This window comes from Sorghum bicolor, chromosome 7, assembly GCF_000003195.3.
Source record: "Sorghum bicolor cultivar BTx623 chromosome 7, Sorghum_bicolor_NCBIv3, whole genome shotgun sequence".
In the NCBI taxonomy this organism is placed as follows: Eukaryota; Viridiplantae; Streptophyta; class Magnoliopsida; order Poales; family Poaceae; genus Sorghum; species Sorghum bicolor.
In genome coordinates, this window is record NC_012876.2 from 59,784,311 (window position 1) to 59,802,116 (window position 17,806).

A 17,806-nucleotide genomic window follows, 5' to 3' on the forward strand; every position below is an offset into this window, starting at 1 on the left:
CCACAACAACAAGAAGAGAGGAACAAGGACCTACCATTGGAGAACTCCTCGACGGCGCGAGGAAGACGGCCGTTGGGCCCCTCGGTGGATGAGGCTTCAGATGGGACTATGGGAGTCCCTCAGATGTGGAAGACGAGGAGAGAGGAATGAGGCATCCTCATCCGTCCGGGTCGAGATAGGAGATGGGTTGGAGAACTTTTTTTTTGACCCTTAAAATAAGATGTGGGCTCAGATAAGGTATTGTTTGGAGTTGCCCTAAAGCGAGAAAGATGAGAAAAAACATTGCGTAGGAGTATTAACTAGGTTAGAGCAGGTATTGAAAAACTATGGCTAGATACTCAGCTAATGGTTAGCCACTCTATTAAGGCCTTATTTAGATCCAAAAACTATTTGGATTTTGACACTATAACACTTTCGTTTTTATTTGACAAACATTGTCCAATCATAGAGTAACTAGGCTTAAAAGGTTCGTCTCTTGATTTACAGGTAAACTGTGCAATTAGTTATTTTTTTATCAATATTTAATGCTCAATGCACGTGCCGCAAGATTCGATATGACGGAGAATCTTGTAAAGTTTTGGGTGCATCTAAACAAGCCCTAACTGAATCGAACCTGTTTTTAGCAGCTACTACTTCTTGGCTACCAGCTAGCTAGATCCAAAGTGGCCCCAGGTTAAAGAAAACACTATTTATCCTACTGCAAGTTTATTATTAGCCAGCTTGCCTAAAGAACTGTCTGTTCATTGGGGATTTTGGTCTAGCGGCAAAGGAGAGGTGTGCGACGATAATACTTGGAAAAATAAACAAACACCTCTCGTATCTTTGTTTGGCACTATGCCAGTATGCATCGATTCCTCCCAATCAAATTAAACCTTGTCTTTGTTTAATTTGTTTCCTTCTTCAAATTATACATAGAGATAGAGCTTGCACTTCCTAGCTACGGAGTAGAACAGTAGTTGGTTGGATTCTAAGTTGATTGATTGCAGAGACAAGAGAAGAAGTGATGCTCGGTCTCGTGCATTCTGGCCGGATGATCAGAATTCAGAACAAGGCTGATTGATAATCAGGTGATGCAGCCCCCAGTGGAGACGAGATGTTGTAGCTAGGCGGTGGTCGGTGTGCCGGCGTCGCTCCTGCTCTCTGTGGGGCTGTACAGCGCCGACCGTGGGTGGAGGTTCTTGGGCCGGCTCTCCTCCAGCTGCCGCACCACCTCCGCCATGCTCGGCCTCGCCGCCGCCACCGGCGCGCAGCAGCCCATCGCCAGCTTCAGCGCCTGCACCAGCCCCTCCTCCGCGGGACTCACCCGCAGTCCCTTCACCACCTCCGCGTCCAGCACCTCCTCCAGCGCCGTCTCCTCCAGCACCGCCACCTTCACCACCGACGGCAGGTCCATCGCCGCCCTTGCGGCTCCACCACCTGCAGAGGACGACGACGACGATGACGGCTTCCTCCCCATGAGCAGCTCCAGTAGCAGGATCCCGAACGCGTACACGTCCGTGCGCGCGCTGCACTTCTTCATGGAGTGCAGCTCCGGCGCCTTGTACCCGTCCGCCTTGGCCGCCGCCAGCACCGCCTCCGCCGCCGCCGGCACCAGCAGCCGGTCCACCGCGTACTCCGCCAGGCGCGCCACGAAGAGGTCGTCCACCACCACGTTAGACGAGCGCACGTTCCCGTGCGCCTCGCCCTGCCCGGCGTGCAGGTACGCCAGCGCGCGCGCCGCGCCCAGCGCGATCTTGTGCCGCCGCGCCCAGGTGAGCGCCGGCCGCCCCGCCGCCGCGGGCTCTCCGCCGCCACCAGCGCCGCCGTGCAGGAGCTCCTGCAGCGTCCTGCTGCGGGGGAAGTAGTCGTACACCAGCAGCTTCTCGCCGCGCCTCCCCTGGTAGAAGGCCCTGAGCGGCACCAGGTTGTCGTGCCGCGCGCGGCCGATGCGGCGCACCACGGGCGCGCACGACGCGGCGTCCTTGCAGCTCCCCTCCCGCAGCAGCCGCAGCTCGATGCTGCCGCCGCCGCTCGCCAGCTTCGCCTTGTACACCGTGCAGTAGCTGGCCTTGTCCACCACCTGCCCCGTCGCGTTGAGCACCTCCTCCAGCGTGAGGTGCTCGCCGCCCTCGAACACCACCAGCCTGCCCTCCGACGACGACGCGTCCTGGCCGTCGTCAACGGAGTCGAGCATCTCGTCCCGCTCCGCGTCGTCGCGCCTCCTGATCCTGCCGTCCCGCCTCCACCTCCCCTGCGCCCAGCCGATGGACACGGACGCAAGCACGACGGCGCCGGCCATGAGGCCGATGACCATCCCGGCGACGCCGCGGGAGCTGAGGCCGGACGCCGACACGCACTGGCGCAGCGGCGGGCCGCACAGCGACGGATCGTTGCCTTGGAAGGAGTCCGCCGTGAAGCGGGAGCCCGCGAAGGCCGGGGGCAGCTGGCCGGAGAAGTTGTTGTAGGACACGTTCAGCGCCTGGAGCTGCTGCTGCTGGGTCGTCGCCATCCCGGCGAGGGCCTCCGGGATGGGCCCCTCCAAGCGGTTGCCGCCCAGGTCGAGGCGCTGGAGTCCTCGGAACGCGGTGAGGAATGTCGGGAAGCCGCCGGAGAAACGGTTGGCGCCGAGGTCAAGGACGCGGAGGCGGTCGCAGGTGGTGTTGGGCCCGGCGGGCGCCGGGACGGCCCCAGTGAAAGCGTTGCCGTGGAGACGGAGCTCGGTGACGCGGTCGCAGAGGTTCCATATGGAGGGTGGCAGGGTCCCCGTGAGGCGGTTGCCGGCGAGGTCGAGCGCGGAGAGCGCGGGCGCGTTGCCGAGCTCGAGCGGGACGGGGCCGGACAGGGCGTTGGCGGCGAGGTAGACGGAGTCGAGCGCGGAGAAGGCGCCGAGGTCCGGTGGGAGGCGGCCGGCGAGCGCGGCGGCGGGGAGGCGGATGGAGACGAGGAGGAGGGCCGGGTCGGAGGCGAGCGACAGGTTGGCGCGCGTGGAGGAGGAAGAGGAGGAGGAGGCGTCGCAGCGGAGGGGCCGGCCGTCGGGCGTGGCCCAGCGGAGCCCCCGCCAGAGGCAGAGCGGCGTGGAGGCGTTCCAGGTGGCGAGCTCCGCGTTGGGCCGCTGCCCCTGCAGCGCCGGCTTGATCTTGGTGAGGAGCAGCGCCACGTCGGGGTTGGTGGAGGGCGAGGCCAGCGGCACCGCGGCGGCCAAGCAGAGGAGGAGGAAGGGTAGGCAAGGATGCATCGAGGTCGGCCGGCCTGCCTGGGGGGCCTCGAGGAAGGTCTGGAAGGACTGTAGAGGCTAGCAGCTCGAGCTCGCGGAGTGATGAGAGTGAGGAAGGAGTGAGCTCCTCCTAGTGCTCTCAAGCCTCAAGTGGAGTGGAGTGGAGTGGAGTGAAGTACAAGGAGAGTTTGATTTGAGGAAGAGCTCAGGCTCGCTCGTGCGATGCAATGAAATGCAATGAGAAATGGGTGGTTGGGTCCCTCTCGCTTTCCTTTTGTCTACTGTGGCCATGTCGCACCGCAGCAACAGCAACACGACACGAAAAGAAGAAGGGACGTACAGGAACAAAAGCAAGGCGGCAAGGAAGGCAGATGTGAAATGGAAACTGTGGGGTGCAGCCGTACTTGCATTGCATATTTTGCATACAGTAGCATTTCCATAATTCCATCGCGCATTGCAAATTGTCAGCAATGAACTTTAGGCGCTAGGAGCTGGGGGAGTACGTGTGCACGGTAGATTTGAAATCGAACGGAGAGTAGTACGTATCTGCCGTATACGGTACCACACGTACGTACGTATACGTACGTCCTGTAGTTAATTCGGCGCTCTGGAGGCAGCAGGACGCGCGCGTGAGTGGCAGCAGGCACAGTGACAGGCGAGTGTGCCTGTCTACTAGTGTGTGCGAGCAGCCAGCTCAGCTCAAGCTGCAGTTTGCAGAGGGACAGGGCCAATGGGCCATTTCTTTCTCATCCGTTTCTTGAGCGGCAAGTTCTAATTACACCCACCGTACTCCTCGACACACCATTTGTAGGAACTAAAAAATTTTCAAGATTTTTCGTTACATCAAATCTTATAGTATATATATATATATAAAGCATTAAATATAGATAAAAATAAAAATTAATTACATAGTTTACTTGTAAATCGCGAGATAAATCTTTTGAACCTAAATAGTTCATGATTTAAATTGTACAATTAATTAGTCTATGACCCGGGTCTTCACAATATTTTGAGCCTAGTTAGTCTCACAATGTAAAGACCCGGGTCTTATCTTCGCAGTAAATGCATGGACCCAACATAGGAACGCCCATTGTCGACGCTCTTATAGATTTTCTACATGTTGAAACCAACCTATTGTTCACATATGAGCAGAGAATTTTTATAAATCTTGGTTGTTTAACATGTTTTCTACATAAAACTTATCTAGTATAACTTTCTCATATAATTTGTTTTACACAAAATTTTCAATCTGAAAACTTTGTTCATGGTATCTATATATAGAAAAAAATGTAGGCTAATATAAAAAACAAAGGAAAAACAAGGAAATAAAAATATAAAAGAAAAAGAAAAGAAAAGAGAGTGTTTATGGAGATCAAGAAGGTGAGGGGGGATGCACCTGGACCACGTTAGGAGCAGTAAAACTGTTTGCACCCGAGCAAACAATCACGAGATTGGAATTCGGGATGATATAACGGGCTTCTTCTTCTCTTTCTCCTGTTTTCACTTTATATTCCTCTTTTCTTTCTTTGTCTTTTTATAAAGAAGGTTTTTTTTTGAATGAATAAAAAATGTTTTAGGAGGGAGGAGGAAGCTCTTGGGGCTCCATTTGTATAATAACTTTATTGTCCGACTTCTTATTCATTGCCATGTCCTCTACTATCCTATTGGCCGATGGATACACGTATCCGTGCGATTTGGTCGATTTTACAAGTGCTGAAGAAATGGGATTGAGATAGGGAGGTTGTTGGAGAACAATTTTCTAATCTTGTCCTAAAAAAGTCTAAAGTGAGAGTGGATTTTGCAAACTTTTGAGATGCTCTTAGACCTTGTTTAGTTCGCGAAATTTTTTGGCTTTGGCTAATGTAGCACTTTTGTTTATATTTGACAATTATTTTCCAATCATAGGCTAACTAGGTTCAAAAGATTCGTCTCGCAAATTACAGTCAAACTGCAGTTTTTATTTTTGTTTATATTTAATGTTTTATGCATGCGTCTAAAGATTCGATGTGATGGTGAATCTTGAAAAAATTTGAGAACTAAACTAGACCCTAGATAGTAAAAGAATATGCTATAGCTTTAGGATCAGCTATAGCCTTTTTTAGCAGTTCCCTATAAACTTTAGGTGGTCCTAACATAAAATCTAGTTTACAGTTGCAGAAGAAAATAATAAATACGCCAAAATAAGCTGGCTACGGATTACGGAAGCTTGGGAGACAAGGATCATGTTGGCTTTTGAGTTTAGACTGCACGAGCTTATATAAGCTGGATTAGGGCATTCACAATGCAGACTCTATCATAGAGTCTAAAGTTATTTATTACCTCGAACAATGTGGACTTGGAGTCTAAATAAGGGCAGTCCCAATGGTAGAAACTAGACACGGTTTCTATAACGGCCACGTCAACAAAAAATTATGTGTAGAAACTATCTTCCACAATGGTAGTGTCTTGAAGTAATAAATATTAGGCCCTGTTTAGTTCCCCACCTAAAATTTTTTCATCCATCCCATCGAATCTTTAGACACATGTATGGAACATTAAATGTAGATAAAAAATAAACTAAATACACAGTTTAGTTAAGAATCGCGAGACGAATCTTTTAAGCCTAGTTACTCCATGATTAGCCTTAAGTGCTACAGTAACCCACATATGCTAATGACAGATTAATTATGCTTAATAAATTTGTCTTGCAGTTTCCTGACGAGTTATGTAATTTGTTTTTTTATTAGTTTCTAAAAACCCCTCCCGACATCCTTCCGACACATCCGATGTGACACCCTAAAAATTTTCGTTTCCAATCTAAACAGGCCCTTAGTCTATTTTCTCTTTCCACCTTATCTTTTTCTCCATCTCGGATGCTCATCCGTTCGTTCCTACTGGCCAAACCTCAAGCACGACGACGAGCAGCACATTACCAACCAAAAGGACTAGCACACGAGCTTGCAAGCGGCAGCGCAGACGAGCGAGGCGAGCAGATGCAAAGGCCAAGCATGGAGGCGCGGGCGAGCGCACATAGCTCCGGGCCTCTGGCTAGCAGATGCGGCGGGGCAAGCGGCTCTGATGGCAGCATGCGGGCGAAGCAGTTCCTATGGCGGCGCGTGAGCAAGGCACTCCGGTGGGTTCCTGCGGCGGCGCGCGTGGTCGGGGGCCAGCACAGTGGCTTCGGTGAGTTTCCGCAGCAGCGCGGCGTCGCATGCGAGCAAAGCGGCTCCGACGTGTTCCCGCGGTCGCGTGCGTGGTGCGAGGCGGCGGCGTCGAGTTCTGGTCGTGGCACGCGCATGGCGGTGCTCCATTGAGGCGGCTCCGACGATTTTCTGTGGCGGCGCACGTGAGCAAAGTGACTCCGAGGTGTTCCTACGGCGGTGCGCTCGGGCGAGAAGGCTCCGACGAGTTTTGTCTATGGCGTGTGCGGGCACGGGGCGAGCGCGGTGGCTTCGGCGAGTGGACATGGCATCCGGGCAAGAGCACGAGCGGCGTGAGTACGCGGCCAACGCGCTCGGCGTGTCCGAGCGAGGACGCGGCTGGGCTCGAGCAGCGGCAGAACCTGGCCGGTGCGGGCTCTCGCGGCGCGGCGACAGTAGAAACCACCGGTTTCTTCCCAAGGGCGATTTCGTCGTTTCTTGGTGCGTTGGGGCGAGGGTAGACGTGGTTTCTCCTCGGAGAAACGGTTTCTTCTAATTTGATTCTCTTTCCTCATTAATTGACCTGCCATGTCACCATATTTGGCTACGTGGCATCTCATTTAATAGAGATAGAAACCACTATTATTGCCCATCGGGACTGCCCTAAGACTTGGAGTCTTATTTTTTCTACCTCTTTCTTCAATAAATATGCTGCCACATCAGCAAAATACCATAAATAATATGTAATTAAGTGTCTTGGACTCTGTGATAGAGTCTTGCATTGTGAGTGCCCTTAGGGCAGTCCCAATGGGTAGTTTCTTAGGACAGTTTCCAAGAGAGAATTAAAACAATTAATGTACTATAGAAACTATCGTTCCCAATGCATGATTTCTACAATAATTGCTATACAAGAGGTGACTTAAATGCAACACAAAAAAACAATAGATCAACTGTGGCAAGCAACAGTATAGCCTGATTGCTTTTGTACCTCAACAGATCAAATATCTCGTAAGTCACAACAAAATTACAGGAATACAGTACTCTGCTTGTGCTGCACATATAGTTTCCAGAATCATATATTCATAATCATACCAATCCAGAAACTTAAAAGATAAATAGGCTGCAACATCTGGTTTCATCACCAGGTTGCGCATGCAACAAAACAGTTCAAAAGTATCATCTCAGATATAAAACTAAAGTTCATGATATAAGAACAGGTTGCAAAAATCTCAGATAGTCCAACATTGCACAGCATCATCTCAGATAGTTCACAAGTCCACCTGAAGCCATCAGGTTGCAAAAATCCTCCACAAACCACAGCATTATCTACAAGTGCAAAAAAAAATTAGAACATAGACTCATACTCAAAAAAAAATAAAAAATAGATGGTACTAGTGTTCAGACTTGCATTAAAAAAAGCAATACAAGTTGAGGGCAGATTAGCCATTCTCATACCCTAATTATTTTGCCTATATGAATTCCCAAACTTTTGCCAAATACGATCAATCAAATCAGATTGAAGTTGTCTATATGCTTGGCGATCATGTAAGGCGGTATTTCTGTTAATTACATCTTCCATCTCTGGGTTTTCTCCATGAGTTATTATAGCTTCTTGAACAGTATATGTGCTGCCTTCCTCATTCAAATCAAGTGGAACCTGCTCTATATCTTTCTCATCTTCAATTATCATGTTGTGGAGAATTATACAAGCAAGCATGATATCCTGAAGATCTCCTTGCTCGTAGAGACGTGCTGGTCGACGTAAAATACAAAAGCGAGACTGTAAAATGCCAAAGGCGCATTCAACATCCTTCCTTGCCCCTTCTTGCTTCTCAGCAAAAAGTTTATGTTCCTCAGATTGTGGCTGACGTATAGACTTAACAAAAACAGGCCACTCAGGATATATGCCGTCTGCTAGGTAATAACCAATATTATATTGTCTTCCGTTGATAGAATACTGCACCTGAGGAGCTTCTCCTCTCAGCTGCTCGACAAACAAATGTGATTGGTTAAGAACGTTGATATCATTGTTCGATCCAGCAACACCAAAGAAGGCGTGCCATATCCAACGATCGTGCGAAGCTACTGCCTCTAGAATGACTGTAGGCACACCATGATCACCGCGGGTATACATACCCTTCCACGCATAAGGACATTTTTCCCAATGCCAATGCATACAGTCAATGCTGCCTAGCATGCCAGGGAACCCACGACGCTCACCAATCTCCATTAAGCGTTCAAAATCTTGTACTGTTGGCCGCCTCAAATATTGCGCCCCAAATATTTCTTTCACTCCCTTCACAAATAACTTCAAACACTCTACTGCGGTACTTTCACCAATCTTAATATACTCATCAAGCTGGTCTGCTGGGCTCCCATTTGCTAGCTGCCTTATAGCAGCAGTGCATTTTTTGGATTGGCGATAGGCCAGGACGATTAGTAGCATCAAATCTTATGCATTTTTGGATTGGCGATAGGCCAGGACGATTAGTAGCATCAAATCTTAAGGTGAAAAATGGATTCCACTCACTGAGGGCATCGACAATGCGTAGAAACAGGGGCCTTCTCATTCTAAACCTTCTACGAAAGATTGTAGAATTATAGATAGGGTTCTGCGTGAAATAGTCCTCCATAAGCCGCTGATTGGCTTCTTCTCGAGGCCTTGCAACATACCTCCTTGGACCACTGATGTGTCTCCTCCCTTCTTCTAGTGCTTCAATATCATTCTTTAGTTCTGCAACCATTTCATCTTGCAGGTCTTCTAATACATCTTGCTCCGCTTCAAATTCCTCAAGTGTGTACAAATCTTCTGGGTCTATGCCGCCTTCCTCGTCATGAGGTTCAGTATCAGATGGTGGTTGCTGAGACATTAGGAGTAGGCAGAGAGAGAACTAGAGATGGAGTAGGCAGAGAGAGAACTAGAGATGGAGGGTAGTCCTGGACGTGCAGTCCATATATACACACACTAGAGGCACAACATCGTGGGCTGTTCACACCACAGATGTAGTTTCAGTTTCACACCAATTAGTGCATTCACACAAATAGTACAGTTTTCACACCAAGAGGCAGTGGTCTGTGTTCACACTATTTTTTCAGTTTCTAGAAATGTAGTGGGCTGTGTTCACACTCTTTTCAGTTTCTAGAGATGTAGTGGGCAGTGCTAATTTTACAGATAACAAGTACTAATAAATATTGCAGTTTCACATCGAAAAGAGAAAATACCTTAATTAGTATTTAAAAATAGTATTTAGAAAATACCTTAATTATCAGTAGCAAATAAGGCCAACCTCATACTCTCTAGTGCTTTCTCCCTCTCAGTCAAAGCATGAGAATCATATCAGTTGTCGTTGCTAGCAACAGCTCTCTGTAAGTGTCCAACATTTTACACTTCAGCTGCTTTTCTGCTGCCTCATCATTCAACCTAGCAGCTTCAATCTTACTATTTGCCAAAATTTTCTGCGTCTCTGCCATCTTCGCACGATCCTTCCTAGCCACCATGCTTACTTCAATGAACTTGTCTAGCTTCTCACTAATAGATGAATAAGCTTCAGGTGTCTTCTTTTTCCCATAGAGTTCATTCTTAGCCTTCTTATGACCCATAGGACGAATGTCAGGATTGTCTTCTAGATTCACCACTTCAGCTGGCTTATTAGTTGCACCCTTGTTCTTTTCTTTTTCCTGTTCCTTTTTAACATACGCAGACCACTTTCTTTCATTTTTTACAACCTTCCAAAAGTGCTTCAGCATGAAATCTTTATCACTATGTTCACTAGCATACATCTTTTCAGTAATTTCCATCAGCTGGTCATCACTCACACCACTTCTGTATACTTTGTTGGTTTTAACCCAACAACCATGAAAATCCATGACTGGTTTCTTAACACGATCCCAACGGATCTTCAGTTGGTTTCGGTTTCTCCTGCGGCAAAGCTCTGTTGTTTTATTGTATTCTTTAGTGACATCCCCCAATATTGGTCTGCCTTCCTATCGTTTCCATCAACTGGGTCCTTTGAGTTACGCAACCAAGCAGTAGCCTACATTCAGAAAAAAAAGATCTCAAAGTTTACAACCAAGCAAATTTTCCGCTAAAGTTGAAGCTTAAAGTTCACAAACTAAGAAAGGTTTCTTACCAATCTAATGTCTTCATCTTTCGTCCAGTTCAATCGCCTCTCAGTCCTCTCGTCTTCATTGGTTTCATCTGCATCAACATTGATTGTTTGTTTGTCCTGCTTATTGCTTTCAGCTGGTAGGGTTCTTTTCATACTTGGTGGAGTTGGTGAAATTGTAGCTTTGCTTCTTGTATTGCCAACTAAATGAAAATTTTCAGGACTGATGTTTGACTGGAGAATGTTGGTAAATCCACCTAGTGGGTGCATCCTGAAATTCCATGTAACAGATTAATTACAATTCTAAAGCTTTTATTTCAGACATATGAGAACAAGGAGATGCAACTTTGATAACTTGCAGGAGATTTTGATACTGCGGCCTTATGTTCAGGGTACAAGCTTGGCTAGATTCAAGGCGAGGTTCCACTTGGAGAATCTGAACACTGACCATGTGCACACCCCAAGTGTTCTGTTGTTCCGGGCATACGACACAACATGGGCTACTTGTATAGCAGCTGAGATCGCTGGGGTATCCAGGTTGGCTATCTGGGTGGCAGAAATAGTATTGAGCAGACATGGTGTGTCCGCAAACAGAAGAGCTTTTCTTGATTTAATTCTCAACACAACATTTTAAGAGATTGTGCACGTGAACAGGAAAGGTGCATTGGGAGTAGGTTTATGGACACCACCACTGTCTTTGCAACCACAAAAACTAAGTAGAAAAGGATATAGCTTTGACAATATCAGAAGATCTGTGTTCTGGAGAGAAGATACAGTAAGGGCCTCTAAAGGGAGGGAGAAGACAGGCTTTCCACTTAACCTTGACACTAAACATTCACTTAACCTGTGTATATGTCGACAAAGGACTGGACATGGAAAATTGACTACTGCTCATTCCATCGGAAAAAGAATAAAAAATCTGGTATATTATCCTAGCACTCCATTTGGAAAAATAGAATTATAGTACATTATCAAATAAATCTGAACACTACAACGCTTACCCTTCACTGGAGCCCATCGGAGAAGAACTTATCCACCACGCAGGAAAGCCGGCAGCTTGAAAACTTAGAAGTGATGGAGATGCAGCAGCCAAGGCAGCGTGATTACCGTCAGTAGAGTTGGATCCATGGGCGCCAGGAGCACTTCCGTCAGCAGGGGCGGTAGGAGAACGGGCAACCCTAGCAGAACTGGCAGCGACAGCAGCGAGAGTACCAGTGCCTCGCCTGGAACTTGAACTCGGATTCCTCTTGAGCTGATTCATGTTCGCTCAAATTTGGGATGGATTGGGGACGGACGATGCTAGGCCTTGAGATTGAGCGACACACCTCACTGGAGATGGAGATTTAGCGGCCTATGAAAGGGGAGTTGGCTGCGGCGCGCGGGAAGAAGAACGTGAGCGCGCGCGCGTGGTGACGAATCGCGGGAAAGCTGAGGCGGGAGCGAGGAAGATGGCGGGAGCACGCTGGAATCGCGGGAATTGGAGGCGGGAGCGCGCTGCGCGTGCAGCGGCGGTGGCGATGCAGCGGATCCAGATAGACTCGAGTAGTTTCTCCCCAACGGCGATTTGGTCGCGTCTATGAGCCTCGTTGCGAGCGTCGACATGGTTCCGTGGAGTAGAAACCGTTTCCTTGTTTTGTACTATCTTTCCTCATTAATTCTCTTGCCACATCGTCAAAAAGCTGAGCTGTCAACTTAATTAATAGGGATAGAAACTACCATAAATTTCCCATTGGGACTGCCCTTATAAAGCTAAAGCTCGTCAGATAATTAAGCAAACATGCCGTGTCTACTTACCAATCGAGTGTTTCTAGCACTCCTGTCCACTTGATTCTCGGGGCAGCCAAAATTAACTAAATATTCATTCTGAACATATTTAGGCTTTGTTTAGTTCTGTCGGTGTCTGGACTCGGGGTCTAGGATCCAACGAGTAATAAGTCTGCGTACCCTTTTAACCCGAATGGTGATGCAAGAGAACACAGAGAATTTATACTGGTTCGAATTAACGATGCTCTACGTCCAATGTGGGGGTCGGAACCTGTATTGCCTTGCACCCGAAAGTGCTTGTAGTAGAGGTGTACAAGCTTGCTGCAATAGAAGGAAAAAATCCCGAGTCTCGACTTAGAATGTGTGAGGATGAGCGTGCTCTTCTGAGCTCTGGAGTGTCTAATTTTGTTGTGTGTGTGTCGATGCTCGAACTCTCCCTTGTGGGGTGCTCTACCTCCCCTTTTATAGCCACAAGGGGAGGTGGACCTTTTACATGTGTAAATCTGGTCATCTACTCTTCTTGGTACGCAGGGGAGTCATGGCGTCGGCATTGTGGAGATTGGCCGCCACGTCCTTGCGGTATTGGCAGCGGTGTGGTCATCTCTGTTGGTGGTGTCGTCGAACCCTGTTTGGATCGTGCCCATCGGATCCGAGGCTCTGTGCTCTGTCCTGCAACAGGAGAACAGTAGCCGCCAGGATATGGTAACAACGGTGCGAGTTAACGCCTTCCATCCTTCTTACTGTCGTGCCGTACCCACTGTGACAGGGGTGAGGTATCACAGGGACGGGAGTTGTTGGAATAGTGGGCGACATGCCCCGCCACGACATGGGAGGCATGGCTCGCGTCGCGTCAGGGGTAGGGACGCCGTGTATGAGAAGCCTGGCGCCGAGGCTGGGACTCGGGCGAGGCGTTGATTGCGCTCTAGGCCGGGGCTCGGGCGAGGCATTGATTGCGCTCGAGGTCGGGGCTCGGGTGAGACGTGAATTGCGTTTGAGGCCAAGGCTCGGGTGAGACGTTGATTGCGCTCGAGGCTGAGGCTCGGGCGAGGCGTTGATCGCGCTCGAGGCCGGAGCTCGAGCGAGGCGTTGATTGCGCTATGGCTCAGGACTTGTCTCTATAGATCTAAGTTTCTCTTTGCCGCTTTTTTTCTCTTGGTTAGGGTATCCCGATTTATGGTACCCAATAAGTTCCTTCCCAAAATCCAAAATTTTTCAAGATTTCCTCTCATATCAAATCTTTGGACACATGCATAAAGCATTGAATATAGATAAAAACAAAAACCAATTACACAGTTTATCTCTAATTTGCGAGACGAATCTTTTAAATCTAGTTAATATATAATTGAACAACAGTAACCGTTTTAAATTTTTTTTGAACTAAACAAGGCCTTAGAGGAGCAGCGCAAACCAAGGAGGCAAGAGTATGTGCATTTAGGCCTTGTTTAGTTCGTGAAAAAAATTTGGCTTTGACTACTGTAGCACTTTCGTTTGTATGTGGTAATTATTATCTAATTATAGAGTAACTAGGTTTAAAAGATTCGTCTCGCAAATTACAGACAAACTATGCAATTAGTTTTTATTTTTATCTACATTTAATGCTCCATGCATGCGTACAAAGATTTGACGTGATGGGAATCTTGAAAATTTTTGAGAACTCAAGGCCTTACTCTTTCATACATTGGATTTGCTTTGAGAAGTGTGTAAATACACATCTTAATGTAAAATTGTTTTAAGATGTACTCCCTCCGTCTCAAATTATAAGTAATTCCAAGAATTTTGGAGAGTCAAAGTTTTTCAAATTTGACCAAATTTATATAGCAAAATAATAATATTTTTGGTACCAACCAAGTATTATTAGATTCTTTGTTAATTATATTTTCATAGTATACCTATTTTATAACATAAATCTTTATATTTCTCTCTATATTTTTGGTCAAACTTAAAAATGCTTTTACTCTCAAAGATTTTGGAATAACTTATAATTTGAAATGGAGGAAATATTTTTTATACTTTTTAAAGCGAATCTAATGGATGAGAGAGTGAGGGTAATATGCCTTTAAAGTCAAACAAAAAACGCTTTCGCCAACATAGGCCTGTTGGGGAGGCACGGACGCACGCACCCACGGGCCACGCCAGCGCCTAGGTGAGCTCCACGAAATCGACGGCCAGGGAAATCGAGTGAGCCGACCCGGAGAAACGCTCGAGCGCGACATAGATTTACCGGTTTAATTATGAACTAATTAGATTAAAGATTCATCTTATAAACTACTCGCTCCATCCCAAATTGTAAGTCATTCCAAAAATCTTGGAGAGTCAAAATATTTTTATGTTTGACTAAAATTATAGAGAAAAATACTAAGATTTGTAATGTAAAGTGAGTATACTATGAAAATATAATTAAGAAATAATCTAATGATATTTAGTTGGTATCATAATAATTATTATTTTATCATATAAATTTAGTCAAACTTACAAAAGTTTGACTCTCCAAAATTTTTGGAATGACTTACAATTTAGGATGGATGGAGTATATGTAAACTGAGTCTCGTAAAAAAACTGTATAATTAATTTATATATATATATATAATGTTTTATGCATGCATTTAAAAGTTCGATGTGATAAGATGAAAAAAAATATAGAAACTAAACAGGGCCTAATTGTGGCTTGCTTCTGCTTGGCCTCGGATTACTAAAGACTAGGACAGCTGATGGACAAGAGCTTCGTGATAAGCAATGGAGCTGCTCACCGTTCCGGCAAACTGTGAATATATTGCCTTTTGGCAGCTAAAAGCGCACTCTGCCTCAGCCAAGAAAAAAAGACACATGATAGCTAGCCTCGTGTGGACTACAGTATAGTACGAACCAAGTCTAGTTGCCACGTCCTCTACCTACAACTAGAAGATGATGATCTTCCAAGTTCCAAGGATGCATCAACGGAGACTTGAGTCGGAGAGCTGAGGGTGAAGGGCCTTGTTTAGGCCGTGGCCTTGTTTAGTTCCGAAAAGTGAAAAGATTTCGGTACTGTAGCACTTTCGTTTGTTTGTGACAGATATTATCCAATCATGGACTAACTAGGATCAAAAGATTCGTCTCGTGATTTCCAGCTAAACTGTGTAACTAGTTTTTGTTTTCGTCTATATTTAATGTTTCATGCATGTGCCATAAGATTCGATGTGACGGGGAATCTTGAAAACTTTTTGGTTTTCAGGCTGAACTAAACAAGGCCCGTGTTTAGTTCGTGGGTGAAAAAATTTCGTGACATTGTAGTACTTTCGTTTGTTTGTGGTAATTATTGCCCAACCATAGACTAACTAGGCTCAAAAGATTCGTCTCGTAAATTTCGATCAAACTATGTAATTAGTTTTTATTTTTATCTATATTTAATACTCCATGCATGCGTCTAAATATTCGATGTGATGGGGAATTTTGAAAAATTTTGGGTTTTTGGGTGGAAGTAAACAAGGCCTAGTTCACTCAAAAAACTAAAAAAATTTCAAGATTCTCTGTCACATCGAATCTTATAACATTTGTATGGAGCATTAAAGATTAAAACAAAAATTAATTGTATAATTTACTTGTAAATCACGAGATGAATCTTTTAAGCTAAGTTAGTCTATGATTAGACAATATTTATCAAATAAAAATAAAAGTGTTACGTTACTCAAAATCAAAAAAATTTAAAAACTGAACGAGGCGAACTGGTTTGGAAAGCATGACTGCATGGGCACCATGCATACTGCCAAGGGTAAAAATCCCTGTACGTTGCAGCGCATTTGTTTGCGAGCTCTGTTCGCTGGTCTAAAAAATTATGGTTGAAAAAACAAAAAAGTACGGTTTTAAGATAATCAAACAGGCTCATATACGGAGTATTGTGCCTCATTTAGTTTCCACCAAAATTTTTTTAACTCATCACATCGAATATTTAAACACATTCATAAAACATTAAATATAGATTAAATAATAACTAATTATATAGTTTGTATGTATTTTGTGAAACGAATCTTTTAAATTTAATTAATCTATAATTATATTTTTTGCAAGCTAATCTATGATTATATGTGTTACAATATTAAAAAAATTCACGAACTAAACAAGTAATAAGACCCGACCGGCAGGCTAAAAGCTTCAAGCCATAGCTAGTTTCGAGATGCGAACGGGCGTGCTGCATCCTGCATGTCGTCGTCGCCTCGTCGGACCATGTGACTTCAGGAGTAGTATTTGACAAGTCAGAACCGAACAGAGCTGGCGACCTGCCGCCTGGGCAACCGGCAATGCGAACTCAACTCATCATCGTCAACAAAACACACACATGTGGTCTCGGTTCAGCTCCAGAAGTACTCCGGCAGCTGTCTCTGAGGCCTTGTTTAGTTTCCAAAAAATTTCAAGATTCTTCGTAACATTAAATCTATGTACATATATATGAAACATTAAATATAGACGAAAATAAAAATTAATTGCACAATTTATTTGTAATTTGAGAGACAAATTTTTTGAGTCTAGTTACTCTATAATTAAATAATAATTGTCACATACAACGAAAGTACTACAGTAGCAAAAACTAAAAATTTTCGCGAACCGAACATACCTTAACGAAGAACAAGACTAAGTGGGTTGTAACATTATTATGACATTATTATGATGACGACTTGCCCATGCATCGATCCTAGTACTCCCTCCGTCCTTAAATACTGCTATTTCTAAAAGAAAATTTTGTCCACAAATACTGCTATTTCTACTAACATACTCAGTCCACCAGCCCATTTAATTCTCCTCGAAACTTGCATGGTCCACCAACTCATTTAATTTCTTCTAGGGAGTAGTATTTTGACGCATGATAATTGTTTGAGTCTATTCAGTTGACATTAAATGCAGCTCGTTGGAACAGAGAACCATGATTTAACGTGCATGATTAAATGGTGGAACCCAAATTAATTAAGGGTAGAATGGTTTTTTATTTGCCACACTAATCTGTCTGAAATCTGTTAGAAATAACAGTATTTGGAAACGGAGGGAGTAGCTCTTAATAAACTCCTACCGATGCAAGGGCCAAGGGGTCAAGCTCACGCTTACCAAGCCAGTGCAGCTTTCAAGTTGGAAGTTGGAACTGGAGTATACCAAACCAAGAGAAGAGACCACGATGATGCGTCCCGTAGTGTTTGTCCATGAATTAGTCGTCACTGTTTATTTGTGCGACTCTGTCTCTCTCGATAGCCGTCCCACGCCAACGTACCTGAGGATGAAAACGGAACAGTATCGACCGCTTTCGTTTTCTATATTATGATATCGTTTTTTATATTATAATACTGTTTTTGAATTTTGTCAGACATAAAAATTTGTCAGTTTCTGTTGGTTTCACAACCATTTTTAATCATTTTTTGTACTCTTTAATTGCTAAAATATAGAAATATTTCGTACCGACCGTGTTCGTTTTCTATATTGCAATTCTATTTTTAACCGTTTCCGACCGTTTTCATCCTTCCATAGCTATCGGCCAGGCACTGCTGAGATATTATACGTATACAATACAATGATGGCTGAAGCATGGCGAGGTATACCCCCCCAAAAAAATGGCCGGCTGCCGGCGGCGGCAGTCTCTGTCATAGTCGTCGTCTTTCATAGGGATG

The 17,806-nt window shown here is 45.5% G+C and overlaps 2 protein-coding genes across 2 annotated transcripts; both read right to left on the reverse strand.

The window, feature by feature from the left end:
• On the reverse strand, positions 857-3,428 carry LOC8054825 (putative kinase-like protein TMKL1). The gene has a single exon (XM_002445617.2). The coding sequence runs from the start codon at positions 3,212-3,214 to the stop codon at positions 1,103-1,105; it is 2,112 nt and encodes a 703-aa protein (XP_002445662.1). The 5' UTR covers positions 3,215-3,428; the 3' UTR covers positions 857-1,102.
• Positions 7,769-8,882, reverse strand: LOC110437314 (putative nuclease HARBI1). Its single transcript, XM_021465715.1, has 2 exons — positions 8,777-8,882; positions 7,769-8,724 (listed from the first exon to the last, which is right to left on the reverse strand). Exons 1-2 carry the CDS (start codon positions 8,880-8,882, stop codon positions 7,769-7,771), a joined length of 1,062 nt encoding a protein of 353 aa, XP_021321390.1.

Bases quoted from the DNA above. Each gene is read 5' to 3' on its own strand.
- LOC8054825 (XM_002445617.2), bottom strand. From the start codon at position 3,214: ATGCATCCTTGCCTACCCTTCCTCCTCCTCTGCTTGGCCGCCGCGGTG.
- LOC110437314 (XM_021465715.1), bottom strand. From the start codon at position 8,882: ATGAGAAGGCCCCTGTTTCTACGCATTGTCGATGCCCTCAGTGAGTGG. The intron at 8,725-8,776 runs AAAAATGCATAA...ATCGCCAATCCA, and splicing joins TCCTGGCCTATCGCCAATCC to AAAAATGCACTGCTGCTATA.